The sequence below is a fragment of the Mirounga leonina genome, unplaced genomic scaffold, assembly GCF_011800145.1.
Source record: "Mirounga leonina isolate KUSES-001 unplaced genomic scaffold, KU_Mleo_1.0 Mir_201, whole genome shotgun sequence".
Classification (NCBI taxonomy): Eukaryota; Metazoa; Chordata; class Mammalia; order Carnivora; family Phocidae; genus Mirounga; species Mirounga leonina.
The window spans coordinates 17199781-17222150 of NW_023270504.1; the positions used below are offsets into that span (position 1 = coordinate 17199781).

Here is a 22370-nt window from a genome sequence, read left to right on the forward strand (position 1 = left end):
AATTGACATATTAGCTCTTTTTCTGATGAGCCTATAATGTGCCAAGTAATCTAAATAAATGCAATTATATGATGAATATGATCTTAAAAGTAGATAATATTGAAACTCAAATTTTTTTTTAAAGATTTATTTATTTATTTGAGAGAGCGAGAATGAGAGAGAGTACATGAGAGGGGGGAGGGTCAGAGGGAGAAGCAGGCTCCTCGCTGAGCAGGGAGCCCGATGTGGGACTCGATCCAGTGACTCCAGGATCATGACCCGAGCCGAAGGCAGTTGCTTTAACCAACTGAGCCACCCAGGTGCCCTGAAACTCAAATTTTTTATATGAGCTGTTTGAAGAACCAAAATCTCAACCCCACTCTGAATGAGCCTTTATGGAACCTAATTTCAAATAAAAATAAATAAATAATTCCTCAAATTTCCTGTTATTCAGATTTCCACCCTTTTCTTTACACCTTCTATTTCTTAGAGACTCAGTAAAGAGCAGACTTTACAGATACATTTAAATACTGAGATATAATCAAAAAATTTACCTACCAGTTTCTCTATCAACCAAAACAAACACTAAGCTGTTTAAACATTAGATTGATTTTTTTCAATTGAAAGCTTTGCCTTATCTGAAATTTTATGCAAGTTAGCAAAATGTGACTATCTCTAAATTTCAAGTAAATTCCATCAAGCTCAAGTTGGCCTCTGCTCTAACGATTGGATTAAGTCCAATAATATGAATGATAAATTGAGAAATGGAATGTTGCAGTGGATATAAACTGTAACAAAATCATAACAAAATCCCTACTCATTTTCAACCAAAATTTTCTAGACAATTTCTCAAGAGTAAAAGGAAAAGAAGAGTGAGATGACTTTTTGAATAACTGTTTCCATTTATATTCTTTATCTAACTAATTCACCTTTACTATTTTTTTCTAAACAGAAGTTTCTAGTCTTTATATTTCTCGGCAAAGATCAGAGAAATGTCAGAAAACTGAGGACTGATAATACGAATTACTTAAAACCATTTTTTATTATTATTATGTTATGTTAATCACCATACATTACATCATTAGTTTTTGATGTGGTGTTCCATGATTCGTTGTTTGCCTATAACACCCAGTGCTCCATGCAGAACGTGCCCTCTTTAATACCCATCACCAGGATAACCCATCCCCCACCACCCTCCCCTCTAGAACCCTCAGTTTGTTTCTCAGAGTCCATAGTCTCTCATGGTTCGTCTCCCCTCTGATTTCCCCCCCTTCATTCTTCCCTTCCTGCTATCTTCTTCTTCTTTTTTTTTTAACATATAATGTATTATTTGTTTCAGAGGTACAGGTCTGTGATTCAACAGTCTTACATAATTCACAGCGCTCACCATAGCACATACCCTCCCCAATGTCAATCACCCAGCCACCCCATCCCTCTCACCCCCACCACTCCAGCAAGCCTCAGTTTGTTTCCTGAGATTAAGAAATCCTCATATCAGTGAGATCATATGATACATGTCTTTCTCTGATTGACTTATTTCGCTCAGCATAATACCTTCCAGTTCCATCCACGTCATTGCAAATGGCAAGATTTCATTCCTTTTGATGGCTGCATAATATTCCATTGCATATATATATACCACATCTTCTTTATCCATTCATCTGTCGACGGACATCTTGGCCCTTTCCATAGTTTGGCGCTTGTGGACATTGCTGCTATAAACATCAGGGTGCACATACCCCTTCGGGTCCCTACATTTGTATCTTTAGGGTGAATACCCAGCAGTGCAATTGCTGGGTCGTATGGTAGCTCTATTTTCAACTTTTTGAGGAAACTCCATACTGTTTTTCAGAGTGGTTGCACCAGCTTGCATTCCTACGAACAGTGTAGGAGAGTTCCCCTTTCTCTGCATCCCCGCCAACATCTGTCATTTCCTGACTTGTTAATTTTAGCCATTCTGACTGGTGTGAGGTGGTATCTCATTGAGGTCAAACCATTTTTAAGTCATTAAAACCTTGTGAAGAGATCACTTTGTTTTACATTTCCCCCAAACTATTTTTGAGCCATATAAATCTTAAAAAGTTATCAAAAATAATATATCTTATCTGAGGACAAAAATTCAAAACTATTGCTTTATCTTCAATAATTGCTCCCTATTGCTACCAGGAGCTGTTATAATAATACCAGGAGAGTATCTTATTGAAGTCTCATAGTTGCCCTACAAAGGTAAGCATCATTAACTCCACCTTGGAGCTGAGGAAAGTGATCAGGAGGTTAACTAACTTTCCAGAGGCACTCTATGCAGTAAGTCGGGAAATAGGGAATCGGTACAGCTGTTTCTGAGAGACCAGAGTCAAAGCACAGGATAGTCAGATAACAGAGTTAGCTGCCACCTGAATATTCCCAGGGCAAAAAACACTGAGGAAACATCCCGAGTGTCAATGTGTAAGAAATGCTATGGCCTATTACACTGATTTAGGGCTTTTTCTTTCTCTCTCTCTTTCTTTTTTGTCTGTATTATTTTCCTGCAGTCACTGGAAATCTTTCTGCTGCATTGTCTGTGATGGTAGCTGGCTTCTTTGAAATACACAGAAAACACTTCCCTCCAATGGAGCAGCCTCTTTCAGGCAAAGTCCTCACCGTTTCTTCCATGCCCTGTTTCCACCTGGTTCTTCAGTACGTTTTACTTGGAGTGGCTGAAACACTGGTCAACCCAGTCTGTGAGTAAACGATTTCATCACCGCATGTAAGAACACACTGAGTCTTTACACAGAACACATCACCTCAAGCCGTTGGTGACCTATTCACTCCCTGGAGATTTCCCACAATGCTTCGAAACAAGCCTATTTATCAACCTCATTAAAAAAAAATGTTTAATTTCTCTTTATTCATCTACCAGATACAGAGCAATTATTAATTCTACCTGAATGTAGGTGGAAGGAAAGATTTACAAACTTAGTTAAAGGCAGTAACTATTTGGTCAAATACACAACAGGAGGAAAAAACTGCTAAAACCTAGAAGACAAGTCCAATATACTAAGATGAAAACTCTCCTCTCTGTCTTTCTTCTTCCCACCTCCCACCCTCTCACTCACAGATAAATTCACGTATCACTCCCTCCAAAAATGACATTTATAATGCACTCTGAGAATGTATAAACATGCAAATGAAATGAAAATTTGAGTCAATTTTCCAGATAACTCAATGTCTTTAAATTAAGTTATACTAAATTAAGTGTGATCACTAGTGTTTCATAAGACAGGTTCAAAATAACTTTATTAAATATCCAGGGTTTTCTGGATTATCTAGATTGCTGATATTAATTAAACTAGCCACTTTAAAATTCATCAAGATAGTTTAGTGACTTCTTGCAGTACAGCAGTGTGTGTGTGTGTGAGCGCGTGTGTGTGTATTTATCAGTGTAATCTATTGCATCTTATTTTTTACCTTCCTTATATTTCCCTGCAGTGGTAGCCCTGATTGTAACTCATTATACTTTACCAAGATTATTTTTTAACTTCCTATCTTCCTACCTCTGCTATCTCTCCCACTCTATCAATCAGCACATGACCTTTAGTGTAATCATCTTAAATGACAGTTCTGATAATTTCACTTGTCCAAAATCTTCAATTATTCTATTATCTCCAGTTATTTCCAAATTCCTTAACTGTACATATTTAATAAGGATATACATATATATGCATACATATACATACATATATGATACCAAAGCAATTCATTGAAAAAGGTAAAAATAAAAGCAATTAATAAAGTCTGTGTAGGATGTGAAGGCGATCTGACTGTGACATCTGTCACCCCATTGATCTTCAGGGTTAATTCGGCTGATCTGGTTGGCTAGGCAGGTGTTCCCTTCTTCCCTCACCACCGAACGTGCATCCCTCCCAAAGCTGCACACTAGGTGGAAAAAGATGACTTACCCCATAGAAGAGGAACATTCTTCAGTCAAGAGTATATGAGTAGCTGCATTCCCATGCTAGAACCTCCAAACAAGCTCTCAGCATCCATTTGTAGGAGAATGTAGGGTAGCCAAGTTTCCAAGACTCCAGACACATCCAAATGAGGTGCTGCATGTGGCAGTCCACCTTTCAAAAATGAAAAAAAAAAAAAGACAAGAAAAAGAAAGTTTATGGAATTATAATCATATGTCTATTAGACATCTTTTTTTAAGAAGATTTATTTATTTGGGGCACCTGGGTGGCTCAGTTGATTAAGCATCTGCCTTCGGCTCAGGTCATGATCCTGGGGTCCCGGGATGGAGTCCCACATCAGGCTCCCTGCTTGGCGGGGAGTCTGCTTCTCTTGCTCCATATGCTCCTCTCCCAGCTTGTATTCTCTCTCTCTCTCTCTGAAATAAATAAGTAAAATCTTTTAAAAAAAAAAAAACTAAAAAAAATTATTTATTTTTTTTTAGAGCGAGAGAGAGTGGGGTTGAAGGGCAGAGGGAGAGGGAGAGAGACAGAATCTCAAGCAGACTTCCCACTGAGCGAGGAGCCTGACTCAGGGCTCGGTCTCCTGACCGTGCAATCATGACCTGAGCCAAAATCAAGAGTTGGATGCTTAACTGTCTGAGCCAACCAGGCACCCCTGTATTAGACTTCTTTTTATAATTTTAAATCATTCCACTCAATACATTTTATATAAATAAATTGTTTTATGAGATTCTAAGATGTGGCTATCAATGTTTGACACTACAAGAAATACAAAAGAACTGTAAAAGAATGTCACTACACAAATGTTTGTGACTTCCCTGATGTGGTTTCCAGAAAATTGTTGGAAGTAGCCAAAATTCTGTAAGCTAGAAGTGAAGCAAGGTAATGAATGCAGGTGATGAATGAATGCAGTCAGGAAATTCCCAGCCAGCTTAGCAATAGTGGTTCAACATACAAAAGCCAAGGTGGTACTTAAAACCATAGACTATTAAAAAGGCAGATCATGTAATATAAACCACTTGGTCTACCCTTCCCTGATTTACCCATCAGGAAACCAACATCCAACTAAGTCAATTGTCTTATCTGCTATTTATCATGGGGTAAGAACCAGAAGACTTTGTTTTGATTCCCAGCTTTGTCACTTACTACATTTGTGACCTTGAGAATTCATGTAACCTCTAAGCTTCACCTTTCTGATCTTTTAAAATGGAAATAATTAAAATTCTTCCTTATATCACAGCAGCAGTGTAAGAATCAATCGGAATGGGGACTACTCTTTGAGAATTAAATGACAACATGTGAAGGGTGTTTTGAACTGTAAATTGAAGAATTACTAAACCAACAAACAAATAAACAAACAAACAAAAAAAAGAATTACTCTTCTGGGAGGCAGTACAACATAGTGGTTAATATCTATGGTCTTAAAATCAGACAAATATGAGTTTAAACCCAGGGCTTTAACCCCAGTTCTGCCATTGATTAAATGTGTGACTCTAGATAAATTATTCTGCGTTTCTGAGCCTTTCTCATCATCTATAAAATGGGGAATGGTTGTTGTCAGGACTAAGTTAAATATTTTATGTAGAGGAAAAAGCAGAGTATCTAGTATATAGACATCACTCAATAATTAGCAACTATGATGTGTGCTGCTACTATTAGTATTCTAATCTTTCACTTGAATGAACAGGGCAAGACTCAGGACTCAAGCACAGATGTCCTGCTCATAGCTCTTTCTACCACACCTACCACAAGCTGAACACCAAGGACCTGGTAGTGTGAGGGAAATTGCGTCTTTCTCACATGAGTCATCCTAAATCCCTTTGTTCCCCTTACTTCTCGCCTCTAATACAAAAGCAAGACTTAGTCTTTATTCTGAAATGTAATCTCAATCTGGCCGTGTCTCACTATCTTCTCTGCTCTCCGCCAGTCTCCGCGGTCACCATTATCACACCAATTCTATCAGAGCCTCCTAACTTGTCTCCCTGCTTATTCTCCCGCCCCAGGAGTCCATTCTTCAAAGCAGCCATCATGCTCTTTCCAAAAGAAATTTCTGATTTCTCAATAGGATTTTGGAGATAAATTCCTTAAATGGTGAATAAGACTGTACATGGTTTTGCCTCTCGTACTGCTCCCACTACATTTTATAACATTATTCCCTCTGACCACTCCACTAGAAATTTAATGATCTTCATTCTGTGTTTCTAAAGTGTCAAACTTATTTTCATCCCAAGGCCTTTGTATTTGCTCTTCTCTCTACCCAGAATCCCCTTTCCTCTGATTTCAAGTGTCTGGCTTCTTCTCAGCATCAAATTTTCTCAAAGATTATCTCTTCAGAGAGGCTGTCCAGATGATCCTATCACTTTCACTCCATTGCCCTCTTCCATTTTTTCTAATAGCACTTGTCAGGACCTGCAATTATCTTATTTATATGTGTATATTTACTGCCTGCTTCTTACCGTGAGAATGTGCGATCTTTAAGTCAAGATTCTTATCCTTATTGTCCATCCTTATGTTCTAATGTACTTCCTTCCTTAAAAGTGCATGTACATGGGGCGCCTGGGTGGCTCAGTTGGTTAAGCAACTGCCTTCGGCTCAGGTCATGATCCTGGAGTCCTGGGATCGAGTCCCGCATCGGGCTCCCTGCTCAGCAAGGAGCCTGCTTCTCCCTCTGACCCTCCCCACTCTCATGTACTCTCTCTCATTCTCACTCTCTCAAATAAATAAATAAATCTTTAAAAAAAAAAGTGCATGTACAGAGCAGATGACTAATAAATATACTGAATAAACAAATTAATAAAATCTATAGCTATTTCTATGTGTGTACAATAAAAATATATCACTCAAATTAATGACAATGTCCTACATTGATGGCATTGAGCAAGGAAGCACAGTGGATTACTCCCCAAATTTCAGTGGACATTGTTGACCATATTAAGTCATGTTATACTTTGGAGATGATCTACAAGAAAGAAAAAAAAAACACACATAGAAAACTTTTCAAATTATGTCTTAATTATAGCATTGTAATACTCCAGCTATCTCATAACTTGTGTTTGTTTCATTTATTCAAAAAATACTGTGTTAGTATCTACAATATGCTTAACACTACTCGAGAACCTTAAGGCAAATCAATTTAAAAAAAAAAAGATGAAAATTTCTGCCATTGTAGAACCTACATTCTATCAAAGGGAGAAAGATAATAAACAACAAATGTAATAAATAATTAAATTACAGAACATATTGGGTGATAAGTACCATAGAAAAAGAAAAGATAGAACAGGATAAGGGGGTTCAGGAGTGCCAAGCATAGGAGGTAGCAGGTTGCAGCATTAAGAGATAGATCAGGATAGACCTCAATGAGAGGTAATATGCAAGGACTTGAAACACTTGAGGGAGTCAGCCACACATTACTGTTAGCAATGGAGTCCTTAAATGCAAAGATGGGAGTATATCTGGCAATGAAGTGGAAGGGGTCTCGTGAAGTTGGAGGAGAGTGAGGAAGAGAGTGGCCATTGTAAAGACTCTGACTTGGGCTCTGAGAGAAATGGGAAAAGGAATGACACAATATTACTTACACTTTTAAAGAACCCATCTCTCTGCTGTGGAGAACATACTACCCTGAGGAAAAGGATAGATTAAGAATATACTACAGTGAGGAAAAAGATAGAAGATTGATGAATTAAGGAAAGAAATGAGTACCTCAGACCAGGATAGTAGCAGTGTGGGTAGTGAGAAATAATCCAAGCTTAGTTATATTTTGAAGAAGGAACAACAGGATATGAGAAAAAGAGAAGAATTAGTGATGACATCAAAGTTTACGACCTGGGCACCTGTAAGGATGGAGTTGTCACCTGCAGAGAGACAAAAGGCTACAGGTGGAACAAGCTTTGGAGAGAAAATCACCCGTTTAGTTTTGGACATAAATAATGTGTCAGGTTGAAGTGATAAATAAGAATTGGATATCCACGTATGTATTTTCATATTGAACTAGGGGATATAGCAAATTTGAGAGTCATAACCATATCAATGGTATTTAAAGCAACAGGACTAATTGAGATCACCAAGGGCATTGGGGCACATTGGGAGTCAGTATAGACAAAGAAGAGGATTCAGGAACTCAACCCAGAAGCACGTCATCATTAAGACATTAAAAGAAGATGAGAAATTTGCAAAGATGAGAGAAAAGAAGTGACAAGCAAGAAAAAGCAAAACCAAAAGAGCAATATCTTAGAAGTCGTATGAAGAAATGCTATCAAGGAGGAAGGAGTGTTCATCCGCGTCAAATGTTCCTAATATGTCAAACAAGATGAGGACTGAGAATTGACCATCAGATTGAGCAATTTGGCAGTTATTGGCAGTTTGGAAAAGAGCTTTCTTATGTGGGATATCGGAATGCTCTAAAGCCTGTTAGAATGAGTTTAAGGGATAATGGAAAGAGAAGAACTACAGATAATTTATCTTAAGAATTTTGCTGCAAAAGAGAACAAAGAAATGGGACAGTAGCCGACAAAGGAATTGGGTTAAGAACAAGTTTTTACTTGTGTTTGAGGAAGGAAAGATAATGGCATCATACAGCATGTTGGTGGGAATGATTCAAAAGAGAGGGAAAATTTAAACAAAAAGAGAGGACAGTTGATGATATTAGGGAGGGGGAAATTACTGCAAGAAGAGAGTTTGAGATCTAATTTACAAGTTGAGAACGTGGCTTTAGATAGTAGCAAGGATGATTTATCAATGGTAACAGTTTGGAGGGCAGAGTGTGTAGATGCAGAAACTCATGAGTGCATAAATAGGCGAGAAGATTTCTGTGGAAATTCTTTTCTGGCTGATTGATTTTTTTTTCAGTGAAGTAGGATGTCAGGCCATGAGCTCTGAGTGAGGATGGGAGAGTATAGTTGAGGGTTTGAGGAGAGAGAGAGGTATGAAATTGTTGTCTAAGACAATGAGAGAGTGAATGCACTAGGGAGATATAGAACATTGCCAGGGTGCATTAGGAGACCATTTGAGGTGTGTGGTCAGGAATTTAAAATGAGTTGGTCAACATGGTTTTGTGTGTTTCTTCCAGAAACATTAGGCTGCATGGATCTAGGAGCAGAGATGGCAGAGAGGGAATTGTTGGGCCAATCAATTTCCAGAAAGCAAGAGAAAGGCAAGGGAATGAGGGTATGTTAAAGAATATGATCCTAACAATTGACTATGGGACTTAACTTGGCTAAAAAGAGTAGTAGGAGCATACCTTTATGTTCCTCATGAAAGAGGAATAATGAAAGGAGCGATAGAGTGGAGGTCCTGAAGGAGTCAAAACATTTTTGTGGTTGAGTAGCAGGCAGTAAACTGGGAAGACAGGAAGTTGTAGTCAGAGAGGGATGAAAGTTGAGATTATGGAGTGCTTACAATTACTGGCCTAGGGCATGGGTTGGCAAACTTTCTGAAAAGTGTCAGATAGTAAATAGGCTTTTCACACCAGTCTCTGTTACAACTACTCAACTCTGTCATTGTGGTATATGAGCCGTCATAGGCATATCTAATGAATGGGTGTGGCTGTGTTCCAATAAAACTTTATTTATAAATAGGTGGCAGGCCGAAACTTACCTGATGGTAGTTCACCAACTCCTGGTCTGAGGGACAAGGTTCAGGGTGTGAGCATGGTAATGAGTGGCTAAGGTAGAGTGGAGGATGAGGACACTAGAAAGAAGTTCAAGGAACTGAGAAATCAAGATCTAGCAGAATGGAAGTTTTGAAGGGTGGTCTCTATATACGATAAAATTGCCAGGAACTGAGGCAGGAATAGAACTGGAGAATGTGACGAGGAGAGATGAGCTGATGACTTTGAGTAACAGAGGAAAATGTCCTAGAGATTAACAGATGCCTGCACAAAAGAGAAGTATTAGGTGATACCATCGAATAATATTGATATAATCAGAAACAATAAGCTGAAGCTTTTTAGGGATGAGGAAGGAATGATGATCTGAAAATGGCTAATAGGATGAAGTTCCATTTTCTGGGACTGAGGTACTTCTCTTACACGTGTTCGAAATAACTTCTCACCAAACATAATCGGTCTAACAGTTTAAGAACAGTTGGAGTAAAAGAAATTTCAGCAATGAGTCCCCAGTACCAGGGGCCTCAGGAAGGTGGTTATAGCCCCACGGTCTGCAGATTGCCCAGATGCTGTGATGGGGCATCTTTGCAAGCACTAACCAGCCTCTACCTGGAGGCACATTTCAGCTCTCCTTGGCAAGACCAGCTTTCACACACACTGAATATTCTTTACTGTGTCTTCATGGTAAAATGAGAATTTTGGAATAGTGGCAGACTTGTGGATACTATCTATGCTATTATGTGCAAAAAGAAGTACCACAGAGCCTAAAAAATCAGGTTGATGATCACTAAAGTTGAAAGAGATCAGAACATGCAAGCCGGTGCCTGAAAATGGAGTTCCGAGGACTTGAAAAGCTAAGTCCTCTAAAAGGGAACCAAAGGCTTTCAAAACGACTAAAACGACACCAAAGAGAGATTAACCAGCAGGCAGAGAACTGGCAAAGTGTGTTCATGAATTATATACTGCACCAGAAGTTCTAGCAAGAGAAAAGCATAGGATTAATAATTAACTAGCAGAGTAATAATGGGCTTGTACGTTCTGCTTTTTCTCAGTGAAAGAAATCGGCCTACTTAGTCTTTCTGCCCATTGTTTGTCTCCTCATATTTATAGAAAGGAAAGTTCATAAGCCAAATCCTTTTTATAACAGTGAATCATTTCTTCCCAAAACATCGTCAGCGTTTCCCTCATATTGTCCTCCGGATCTCCCTGAAAAAAAAAAACTTGTGAGCTTGGCCTCGGGCTCCTGCGGGTGATTTGCACTCCACAAGAGAGCTGTGGTACCCATGGCCCCTTGCCGCCGATATTTGAAGACCTTCTCCACGATATTTTATTTATCTCCATCATTATCTTCACCTCCAATAAGTATTTATGGTATTAATGCTATTAACTGCCTGTTTAGCACTGCCCTTAGCTCCGTGCATGTCTCTGCTCTCCGTCTGCCCAGAGTGGAAAATCTAGGAAAGATGCCCCAGTACCTGAGCGGAGGGTGGCCTCAGCCTCAGCCTCAGCACGCAGCCTCTTTCCTGGAGCACAGATAGGGACTCCTTTGAATGTTTATTGGATGATAAATAAAAACACGTGGAGGACATGCAGAAACCAAAATAGAAATGTTAAATGAACGCTAGGAAGGCACATGAATACATTTACATCACGTATTAGTAAGTTTATTTAAAAGGGCTGAACAAATGCAGAGTTTTTCTGCGGTAAAGAGCAGGTAAACAAGGGGTGACGTTTTCCTGAGAGAGAAGGGAGGTGATAATAAGATCTCTTTCTAGAAAAGGAAACTAAGGGACACGTGGGTGGCTCAGTCACTTAAGCATCCAACTCTTGATTGTGGCTCACCTCATGATCTCAGGGTCATGAGATCGAGCCCTGAGCTGGGCTCAGTGCTGGGCATGGAGCCTGCTTGAGATTCTCTCTCTCTCCCCCTCTCCCTCTGTCCCCCCTTATCTAAAAAAAAAGAAAAGAAAAGGAAACTAAAGGTTTAGCCTCTCCGGTATATTGGTTTTCTATCACCACTTTTCTTTTTTAAATGAACTTTAATGTTTATTTATGATCTCTCACTGTAGACAAATTTGCAAAGTACAAAAGAGAAGGAGAAGGAAATTTAAAAATCCGATAATTCAACCACTCAAAGCTAACACTGTTCCTGTTATTTTATGTATTTCCTTCCAATTTTTCACCGCACATAATACAAAAGAGATTAGTGCAATAAATTCCTGTGTATTCACATTCCAGCTTCAATCATTTTCACGCCCGCCAAACTTGTCTCATCTCTACCCTCACTTGCACACTCTCTTTCTCCTCGTTGTATAATTTTGAAGCAAATCCCAGATATCATATCATGATAAATGTTGTAAATATTTTAGCATGTACTCCTAAGGTTGCCATGCATATTTTAATATAGTTAATATCATATGTACAAAATCAGATATACTCATTTTCATCTATGTCTGATACCAGAAAAATTTGGGGGGGGCGCTTTTTAAGTTTTTATTTGAATTTCAGTTAGTTAACACACAGTTTATATTAGTTTCAGGTGTACAATTCAGCAAGTCCATACATCACCTGGTGCTCATCACAGGTGTGCCCCCTAATCCCCATCACCTATTTCACCCATCCCGCCAACCCCTCCCCTCTGGTAATCATCAATTTGTTCTCTATAATCAAGAGTCTGTTCAAAAAAATTATTTGTGATTGAAATTTCTAAAAAAATTTTTTTCCTCCATGATTTTTTTTCAACCTCTTGCCACCATTACCCCAACAATGACTTGGGAGAAGGAAGATAACCCTTTTGGAGACCTGAAGCTTAAACTATAGTCTCTCTTTAGGTAACCTCTCCATAAATAGGATAATTTAAATGCATGTAAGGGACTTCGCACAAGTAGGAGCCGTTTGACTTGGTAAGATTAATACTGTTAAAAATAGCCAACCATGGGGCGCCTGGGTGGGTCAGTCGTTAAGCGTCTGCCTTCAGCTCAGGTCATGATCCCAGGGTCCTAGGATCGAGCCCCACTTCGGGCTCCCTGCTCCGTGGGAAGCCTGCTTCTCCCTCTCCAATTCCCCTGCTTGTGTTCCTGCTCTCGCTGTGTCTCTCACTGTCAAATAAATAAATAAAATCTTTAAAAAAAAAAAATAGCCAACCTGATTCAGTTCCTACAAGTCAGCATTTTACATATATTATAGTATTATACATACATTATAGCAAGTAAGAGCCACAGCACCTCTGCAAGTGAGTGATGATATTGTTCCCATTTTATAGAGAAGAACACTGAGGTTGGAAAGTTTAAGTAACTTACTTAAAATTACAGAGGTAGTAGATAGTTGACCTGAGATTTTAGCAAAAACTTGTCTAACTCCAGAACCCATCCTCTTAACCTCCATGTTAATTTTATATGATAAATTCAAGTTTTCTATGGGGAAACTAATGATTTACATAGAATCACAGAATCATAGACCTTATTACTAGATTGTCATATTACCTAGTACAAGCCTCACCCTAACCCAAAATTAATAAGAAATATTTAAATGGGGGTGAAATTTGGATGAGTATGTTGGGACACACAAACCACCAAGTAGGTTAAATTTTCCTTGTAGCTATACAAGAGTATGTTTTGCCATATTTTGCTCCTTTTATTTATTTTTTTTAAAGATTCTATTTATTTATTTGACAGACAGAGACACAGCGAGAGAGGGAACACAAGCAGGAGGAGTGGGAGAGGGAGAAGCAGGCTTCCCATTAGCAGGGAGCCCGATGCGGGGCTTGATCCCAGGACCCTGGGATCATGACCTGAGCTGAAGGCAGACGCTTAACAACTGAGCCACCCAGGTGCCCCTATTTTACTCCTTTTAGACATATGTAAATTGTAACATCATAGTATGTCTTATTATAGTAACTTTAACGAAGTCCAACCCAAATTTTGCCTTTATCAGTAAACTTTCTTTGAGGTATGATCAACACTAATTTGAATAACATCTATGGAAGTATTTTACAGGGAATGTTCTAAATTTTGACTTTCTCTTTTCCTTTCAGTCTCTGTAATACATAGATTTGTTCCGAATACCATCAGAGGAACCTCTATGAATTTCTTGACACTGTTCAATGGATTTGGTTGTTTCATGGGGGCATTGCTAGTGGAGTTGGTATATCTCATCTCAGAAGGTAAAAATAGGTTCATGGTATATTTATATATATATGTGTGTATATATATATGTGTATATATATCGATTTGATGACTAGAGAATTGGGAGACAAAATCTTAAAAGAAGGGCTTTGCCAGTGTGGTCTTTTTTTAATTGATCCACTTTTGCAATTAAGATAGAATTAAGATAGGAAATAGACTCTTGCTGTATTCATTAATTTCTGGGAATTGTTTTTCTTTTGATAGGAGGAGGTAATTACAGAATGTCACTTCTCATGAGACCCTGTCTGCTGTCTTTCTCTAGGGTATTTTAAAACAAATAGTTCGTTATATTCTTATTAGATCTTTCAGTAAGGTCATATCAACAATGCCTCATAGTTGGCATAGATAATCCTCAGAAAAGGTAAGTCCTGTGGAAATGTAGGAGAATGGGGTATCTGGATGATCTTTTTTCCCTGTGATTTTCCAGAAATCATGTCTATGCAATCAAAAAGAGACCGTGAATTGAATAGCAAATCGTCTTGGAAAATTTTTCCCATAGAAATTGATCAGGAGAAACCCCATCTGAAAAATTCACGTGCAACAAAAAAGTAGTACTCATACATGTGCTAACAGAAAAATTGGCAGATGACAATGATTAGATGTCATGGTGAAATGTCTTTGGCTGTATTTTAGATCTACAGGCTTTTTCCTTTATTTGTTCTAAGATGTTAACATGGCTTAACTTTTTTTTTCTAAATTTACTTTTGCTTATTTTATGAAAACACAAAAGTTTATTCTCTACTTTCAAAGGTACTTACAGTTGTGCACTTAAAATAATGAAAGAGAGTGTTGGTTTGTGTTCTCCTGTAACAAATTTAATTTACTTACTTTCAAACTATGGAAAAATTAACTTCTATGAATGAGAAACCCTTTTTAACACTATCTTCATTCAAAAAATATTTATGGATGACCCACTCTGTTCCAGGCACAACACTGGACATTGGGGAATACCATGACAAGGAAATAAACACTCCCAAATCCTCACAAAATTTCCAGGGGTGTAGGGAAGCAGTAAAATTAAGAATGATAAATTTGATGATAGGTGGAGTAGAGTTCTAGGGAACAAATGTACAATCCTTGATTGATTAATGATTATTATCATTAATTAAATCATAATGATTGATTAATAATCATTAATAAGATAAATTATTGCCCTTGTCTTAGTTAACTGAGAAAACGAAATAAGTGTGTATTGAATACTTACTGTGTGCCAGGCTCTGTGCTACATGGAATTTGTGAGATATGGTTCCATTTCTCAAAGGACGAAAATTCAAACCGTCATAACAACTGTGTGAACGGCAGCAAGTTACTGACTGCTCTGGTGGTTAGATTCTTTATGTATAAACAAGAAACAAAGCACTGGTATTAGAGTTTTATAAGGTAACCTGGAAAAGTCTTACCTATATCTCTACTTAAACATCTTATGTGTTCAGCATATGTTTATTTTCTTCAACATTACCCAATGAGGATGTTTCTGAAAATCTGCTTTTTTTTTTTTTGAAAGATTTTATTTATTTGTCAGAGAGAGAGAGAGAGAGCACAAGCAGGGGGAGCAGTGGGGGAGAGGGAGAAGCAGACTCCCTGCTGAGCAGGGAGCCCGATGCAGGCCTCCATCCCAGAACCCTGAGAACATGACCTGAGCTGAAGGCAGACGCTTAACTGACTGAGCCACCAGGTGTCCTGAAAATGTGCTTTTAAAAATGTCTATAATCACACCACATTTGACATATTCTAGAAGAACTACGAAGTCAAATATTATTATCAGTTTACCTTTTATATAAATCTACATTTTCCCTATGTATGTTTGGGGAACGTATCCAGTTAGGCCAAATGTCACAAGACTGTGCTCACTTTAGTCATTAGCCACAAGTTCAGAGGTTCCCCAGGACTGCTGTCACCTTTGATAAGCTGGCTATAAATGTGGAGGTCCCCACAGACCCGCTTCAGTTCGACAATTTGCTAGAATGACTCACAGAACGCAGGAAAGCTCAGTACTTATGATTACAGCTTAAAGGTAGCAAAAAACTACAAATCAGAACAAGATCTAAAAGGGTTCCAAAAGTAAACTTCTTTCATCCTCAGGGATGCAGTGGCCAACTGGCGTACCAGTGTGTGACAATACACAGAATATGGCCAACTAGGGAAGTTTACTTGAACTTCAGGGTGCAGAATTTTCAATGAGGTTTTATAATGTACACAGGATTAATTGAACCCTTGGCCATGTGATTGAACACAGTCTCCAGCCTCTTCCCTCCTATCATATGGCTCAAAGCCTCAACCCTCTAATCACTTGCTTGGTCTTCCTGCCTGGCCAGCCCCTTCTGCAGTCATCTCATTAGTATAAACCATCAGGTGGGGCTGGAGAGGCCCACCATGAATAACAAAGACATTCCAATTACTCAGGAAACTCAAAGGGTTTAGCGTTTAACAAACAGGACCCAGGACAGAGGCCAGGCAAATTCTCTATTACACACAATTATTCTTGCAATCCATTTCATTGAAAACCTACATTTTGCTTGAGAATCTGAATAATATGGTAGGAACTGTTACTTACATTATTGCATTTATTGCAACAATCATATAAAGGTAATGTTATCCTTATTTTTGAAATGTAATAATTAAAACAGGAAAAAGAAAGCAAAGTGGTTGAGTCATCACAACGAGTATCTGACAGAGATCTGACCCTTGCGGTGTTTTGAAATCAACATCAACATTGCTTTTAATACACCAAATAGCTATTAGGAGTCACCCAGTGTGAGGACCTTTTAATGACACTTGTTAGTTCTGAAAAACAACCTCCTCGGATGGGGGTCTGCATGTTGGATATTATTGATAATATTCTAGATATAATAAAAGATGGATAAACCAAAGTCTATATGATTTTGGCAGAGTTTACCAAAGACAAATGGCGAGGACATCTTAGCCACATGGATGTGAGTGGGGTGCTCTCTAACCTTGTATTCAAGAGAACACCATTTAAATTACCACTAATTATTTCAATTCGCTTATACTTTTAAAGGTTTTTGTTGTTGCTGCTGTTCATGATAATACTGTGTTACATTAAGTCCTCTCCCAATAAATTAGAATCTTTTTTTTAATTTAAATTCAATTAGCCAACATGTAGTACATCATTAGTTTCAGATGTAGAGTTCAATAATTCATCAGTTGCCTATAATACCCAGTGCTCAAAAAATATGGAACACTTCACAAATTTGCATGTCATCCTTAAGCTGGGGCCATGCTAATCTTCTCTGGATCATTCCAATTTTAGTATATGTGCTGCCGAAGCAAACACCCAATAAATTAGAATCTTACAATTGGATGTTAATGGCAGAAGCCATCTAGTCTAACACTGTACCCAAAACTAGATGTACCAGCATCACCTAACACCCAGAAAAATTCTCTGCTTTGAACGTAACTTGTGTCTGCCCATCTGCTGATAACTATGTTCCATAGCATAAGTCTAATTTTCTATCCACATACCAACTTTGCAACATGTGAGAAATATTCAGAGAAACAGTGAGGTACAATGTTCAAATCCAGACAGTCTAGGTATGTGTTTTCAGTTTCTATGCCAATAACAACAATACATAGTTCATCATGCTGTTATCAGGATTAAGTAATTAAGACACACAGTAAGTGCTCAGTAGAGATGGCTATGGTCCAATAATATGGCTTCTAGGATTAAACACAATACTCAAGATGTTACTTTTATCAACCTGGTGTCTCTCTCTCTCTCTGAGAGATTGTGTTGACTTTTTCAGTAGTTGCATTGTGCTTATGGTCAATTAAAATGTGAACCTTTTTTTTATTATTTTGTTTTTAACAGTTGCTCTCAGTTCAGTTTCACTCATCCTATCACAATTTCTTTCTAATTAAATGCAAGACTTTATCCTTGATAAATGTCAACTCATCATCTTAAATAACAGACATTTTTAAAACTTGATTCTGTCACCCAGTGAATTACTAATCTTTACTTCTTTACTAGCTTTGTGTCATCTGCAAACTTAGTAAGCAAGTTCCTAGACTTCTTCCAGGTAATTGACAAAATTGGTGAATTGGACAGGACCAAAAATAGAGCCTTGTGGAAAGTTCCTAGAGAACTCACTCACTGCCAGTTATCAACTAATCTTCCCTTTTTGGGTGTAATCAGCTCCCACTTCATCTAATTACCATCATTCAGCCCATGCACTTCTCCATCACTCCCTGAATGACGTCACAGGACACTTTGTCATATGTTTTTCTGGGAGAAGGATATATCTGCGTTTGTGAAAATCCCTTTAGCCATCAGAATAGCATTCATCAAGAAAGGAAATGACATTTATTTAGAGGATTTGGTTCTTGTGACCCTAACTTGGCTTATGTGACTAATTAGGGCCCCTAAGAAAGAGTGATCCTTTGTATACATGACATTCGGTAGGTCACCATCTTCCCTAAGACTGTTTCCTCTTATTTGAAAAAGGGAATGCTAGGGGTGCCTGGGTGGCTCAGCTGTAAACATCTGCCGTCGGCTCAGGTCATGATCCCAGGGTCCTGGGATCGAGCCCCACATCAGGCTCCCCGCTCAGCGGGGAATCTGCTTCTCCCTCTCCCACTCCCCCTGCTTGTGTTCCCTCTCTCGCTGTGTCTCTCTCTGTCAAATAAATAAATAAATAATCTTTTTTAAAAAAAGGGAATCCACTTTTCTCAGAGATGACGAGAGGATAAAATTAAATAATGCATTTGATCATTTTCATACCAGAGATTCTTTTAAATAGAAAATTAAGTCACATATTATAGTGGCCCCTTTGGTTAAAAACAAGAACAGTCTTTTAGTCAAACAACCAGACCAATCTTTTTTTGACAGAACCAACCAGAGTGACACCAATACCGTAACTATGTACTTAAGCATCCCACACGCCTCCACATTCCATTTAGCATATAAGATATTTTAAAACTTTAAGGATTCATGTCAGCTGAGCATGTGTGTATGTGAGTGTGTGTGAGTGTTGGTGTATGATTGGGATAGACGATCGGCTCTCACAGTCTCCCAGTCTCCAAGCCGCATTAGTCATTTTTAGCACCATGATGGAGAATGGTGTGAATGCGGTAAATTCAAAAGATTTCTCAAAACTTCACTGTGCAGACAGATAACTGTTAGAGTGACATTTTCAGTACAAGTGAGAAAACTGATCCTTCTGGGATCTCTAACTCTGAGTGCTTTAAAGGAGAAGATACAAGACTAAACCCATCCTCCTACACTAATCATTTCAGGAACAGTTTCTCTAAAAGTAGCAATGCTAATATGAGGGAGTGAAGAAGTCAGTCAAACTGCTTATTTCCACTATATCCCATTAGCAACCAGATCAGTTTTCTCACACTCATGGGTTCCAGCTTACCTTTTGACAAAAATAACAAAACAGAATTCAGTGGAAAGTGACATCTTAGTAATGGACGTGCAGGTGATTGAAAGATCCAAAGCAAAATGTCTAAGGGAAAAAGGATAATTGGGCAGAATCAAGAACTGAAGGAATACATCTTCTTGTCCCTGTTAGTCCTTCCTCCTAGAATTCAGGAAAGGAGCAAAGAATTTAGCTGTTTGATTCCCATCAAGATCATTTTAAATTAAAAATGTGATCTTTTACATTCTTCATTTGAATATCTGTGATTATTGAGACCACTGACAACCATGCCAGCATGAATCACCGAGTCGCTCTTGCAAGAGGAATTTACAGTTGCAGTAAACTTAGAAGAAAATAATTATGCACCTGAAAAGCTATTTAACTGGATTCCGTAGGTCCATGCCTATTTTCTCAGAATATTTTCTTCAAATTCATACCAGTGCCTCAGGTTCAGCCTCATTCGGGTTTTGAGAGGAGATTTTTAGACCTAAGCGGGGAAAGTAGCCTGCTACCCCATCATTTACTTTTAGCCAAGCCATACTCTATTTGCCTATCAACTGGTCTAATGCCAGTGTTTCTGGAGTTTACTTGATAGACCCCCACCAACTCTCGAAGGCAAATCCTGCTCATGGTCTTCAGTCAGAAATAGATTCAGAATCTTCCTTGTACAATGAGGTTATGAATCTCAGATATAATTTATTCTACCACAGCTTACCTTTTGATGAAAATGACAAAACAGAATTCAGTGGAAAGTGACATCTTAGTTATGGATGTGCAGGTGATTGAAAGATCCAAAGCAAAATGTCCTTGGCCCAACTTTGGCCCCACACAGACCCTTGGAGCTGCTCAGAGGCCTCAGGGTTCATAACACTGCAAAGCAGAATTCAAAATACCCCTTAGACTATGGAAAGCAACTATCCACTGCTGTTGGCTCACAAGATGTAGAAAGGGCAGATTTTTGAGTCAACAAACCTGAATTCAAATTCAACTCAGCCCTTAACAAGCCGTGAGATCTTGAGCACATTACTTAACTTTTCTGAGTCTCAATTTCTCCTTTTCTAAAATGGTGTCACTAATAACTTCTAAGATTTCTATAAGGACTAGAGGAGATAGATATAAAGCATCAGGTTAATTAAAGTGCACAGAAATAATGATTTGTGTTGTTATTGTAAATTGAGTGGGATCTCAACTTTTTCCAAGTGGGCTAGGATTATCATGGATATGATGATCTGGTATAGCACTTTAATATTCTTCAAAAAAGAATGTGTTCCATAAATGAGGACATCAGGTATTCTATTCAGCTTTAATTCCAGGTCTGGATTGGGATGAGATGAAATAAAGCAGTACTCTGAGATTCTTCTTGACGTCATGGACCCATGTCTTTAGTGGAGCTTCCTTTGTATTGAAAACATACAATTCTAGATAGAATTAGATATGCATACACACAGAAACACACACGCGTGTCTGTGTGTGTGTGTGGTCTCCCCCACTTGTCTGGCTGCTACCTTTCTTTCTTTGGCAGGACATTCCTCCTCCATCTAAACTCTAACATGGGGTTTTTCAAGTCTAAGTACTGGGATCCTTTTTGTCCTCATTCTCAATATTCACACTAGGTAATTTAATTCACTTCTATGGGTTCCAATGTTATTTTTGTGCCAAGGATAAGCATACATCTATTTACTAAAGATAAAAGAGAGGATTGTTTCAAATAGGAAACGATAAACTAGGTAAAATCCTACTGTGAGAGCAAGTAAAATGAAGAATGGAAAATATCTGTAGATTTAGCAACAGTATGATCACTAACAACTTTACCAAGAGTCATTTCAGTGGTGAGAAGGGAATGAAAACCAGGTAAAGAACATCTAGGAAGTGAGTAAATAAAGGTATCACATTCAAACAGCTTTTTAAAGGACCTTGGCAATGAAGAAGATTTAAGAGATAAAGTGGGGGCTAGATGGGAATCTGGGTCGATTTGACAGACTTAGCAAATAAAAGTACAGGACAGCCAGTTACATTTGGATTTCAAACAATGAATACTTTTTTTAGTACAAGCATAGCCCGTGCAATATTGTGAACACACTTTACACCAAAATATGATTTGTGCAATGTTTAAGACATGGTTATCCTAAAAAAATAATTCACTGTTGTTCTGAAATTCAAATTCAATGGTGAGTCCTATATTTTATCTGGGAGGTTAGGGGTGAGTTCGAGATACATTTCTATTTTGAGAGCTACTTGGGCATATTTAACTGATGAAAACATCTGGTGTAGATGGAGAAGGTAAAAATGCAAGAGAAAGAAGGGAGATTGACTTCTTACTGGGGGGTGGATGCTTCTTTCTTGCACTCATACAGAAGAGAGAATGGGAAGGATGGGTGCCCAGGCAAACAGAGGTGTGGTTCTGGTATTGGAAAGATGCTGGCAGCTACCTTTCAAAACTCAGTTTTCTTTATGAAGTAAGCAGCGAGCCATTCATGAGAGCAAAAGGGGGTTCGGATGAAAATGAAGAATGGGAAGAGCAGTGTTATCGCAAGAGCAAGAAAAGATGATTTAGAAGAGAAGTCATTAAGATTGCTGACAGTGTTAGCAATGTCCACAATAGCCAAACTATGGAAAGAGCTTGGATGTCCATCAACAGTTGAATGGATAAAGAGGATGTGATACACACACACACACACACACACACAGGAATATTATGCAGCCATCAAAAAATGAAATCTTGCCATTTCATTTCATGGATGGAACTAGAGGGTATTATGCTAAGCGAAATAAGTCAATCAGAGAAAGATAAGTATCATATGATCTCACTGATATGAGGATTTTGAGAAACAAGACAGAGGATCATAGGAGAAGGGAGGGAAAAATGAAACAAGATGAAACCAGAGAGGGAGACAAACCGTAAGAGACTCTTAATCTCAGGAAACAAACTGAGGGTTACTGGAGTGGAGGGGGGTGGGAGGGGTGGGGTGGCTGGGTGATGGACACTGAGGAGGGTTTGTACTATGGTAAGCTCTGTGAGTTGTGTAAGACTGATGAATCACAGACCTGTACCCCTGAAACAAATAATACATTATATGTTAATAAAAAAATTTTTAAAAATAAAAGATTGCTGGCAGTGTTTAAGGCCCAGCTGATATTAGTAATCATGAAGAGTGACACCAAATGACTGAAAACATGATTTTGTCCAGTGGTATTCAGGTGTCCAATAAGGTTATGAAGCTGTCCGGTAGATTTTTAAATGGTTTAAAGACCACAAGACAGGAAGAAAGGCATA

General features: G+C 38.4%; 1 protein-coding gene and 1 non-coding gene across 2 annotated transcripts in view; one reads left to right on the plus strand and one right to left on the minus strand.

Annotated features, from left to right (window-relative positions):
• Positions 1 to 22370, plus strand: part of SLC15A5 (solute carrier family 15 member 5) — an 81153-nt gene that overhangs the window by 43193 nt on the left and 15590 nt on the right. The window contains exons 6-7 of the mRNA XM_035028141.1: positions 2511 to 2699; positions 13565 to 13693. Coding sequence (XP_034884032.1) covers positions 2511 to 2699; positions 13565 to 13693 — 318 coding nt within the window. The remainder of the gene's footprint in view (positions 1 to 2510; positions 2700 to 13564; positions 13694 to 22370) is intronic.
• LOC118025841 lies at positions 16904 to 17010 on the minus strand. The gene has a single exon (XR_004683403.1). It is a non-coding gene; the product is annotated as a U6 spliceosomal RNA (small nuclear RNA).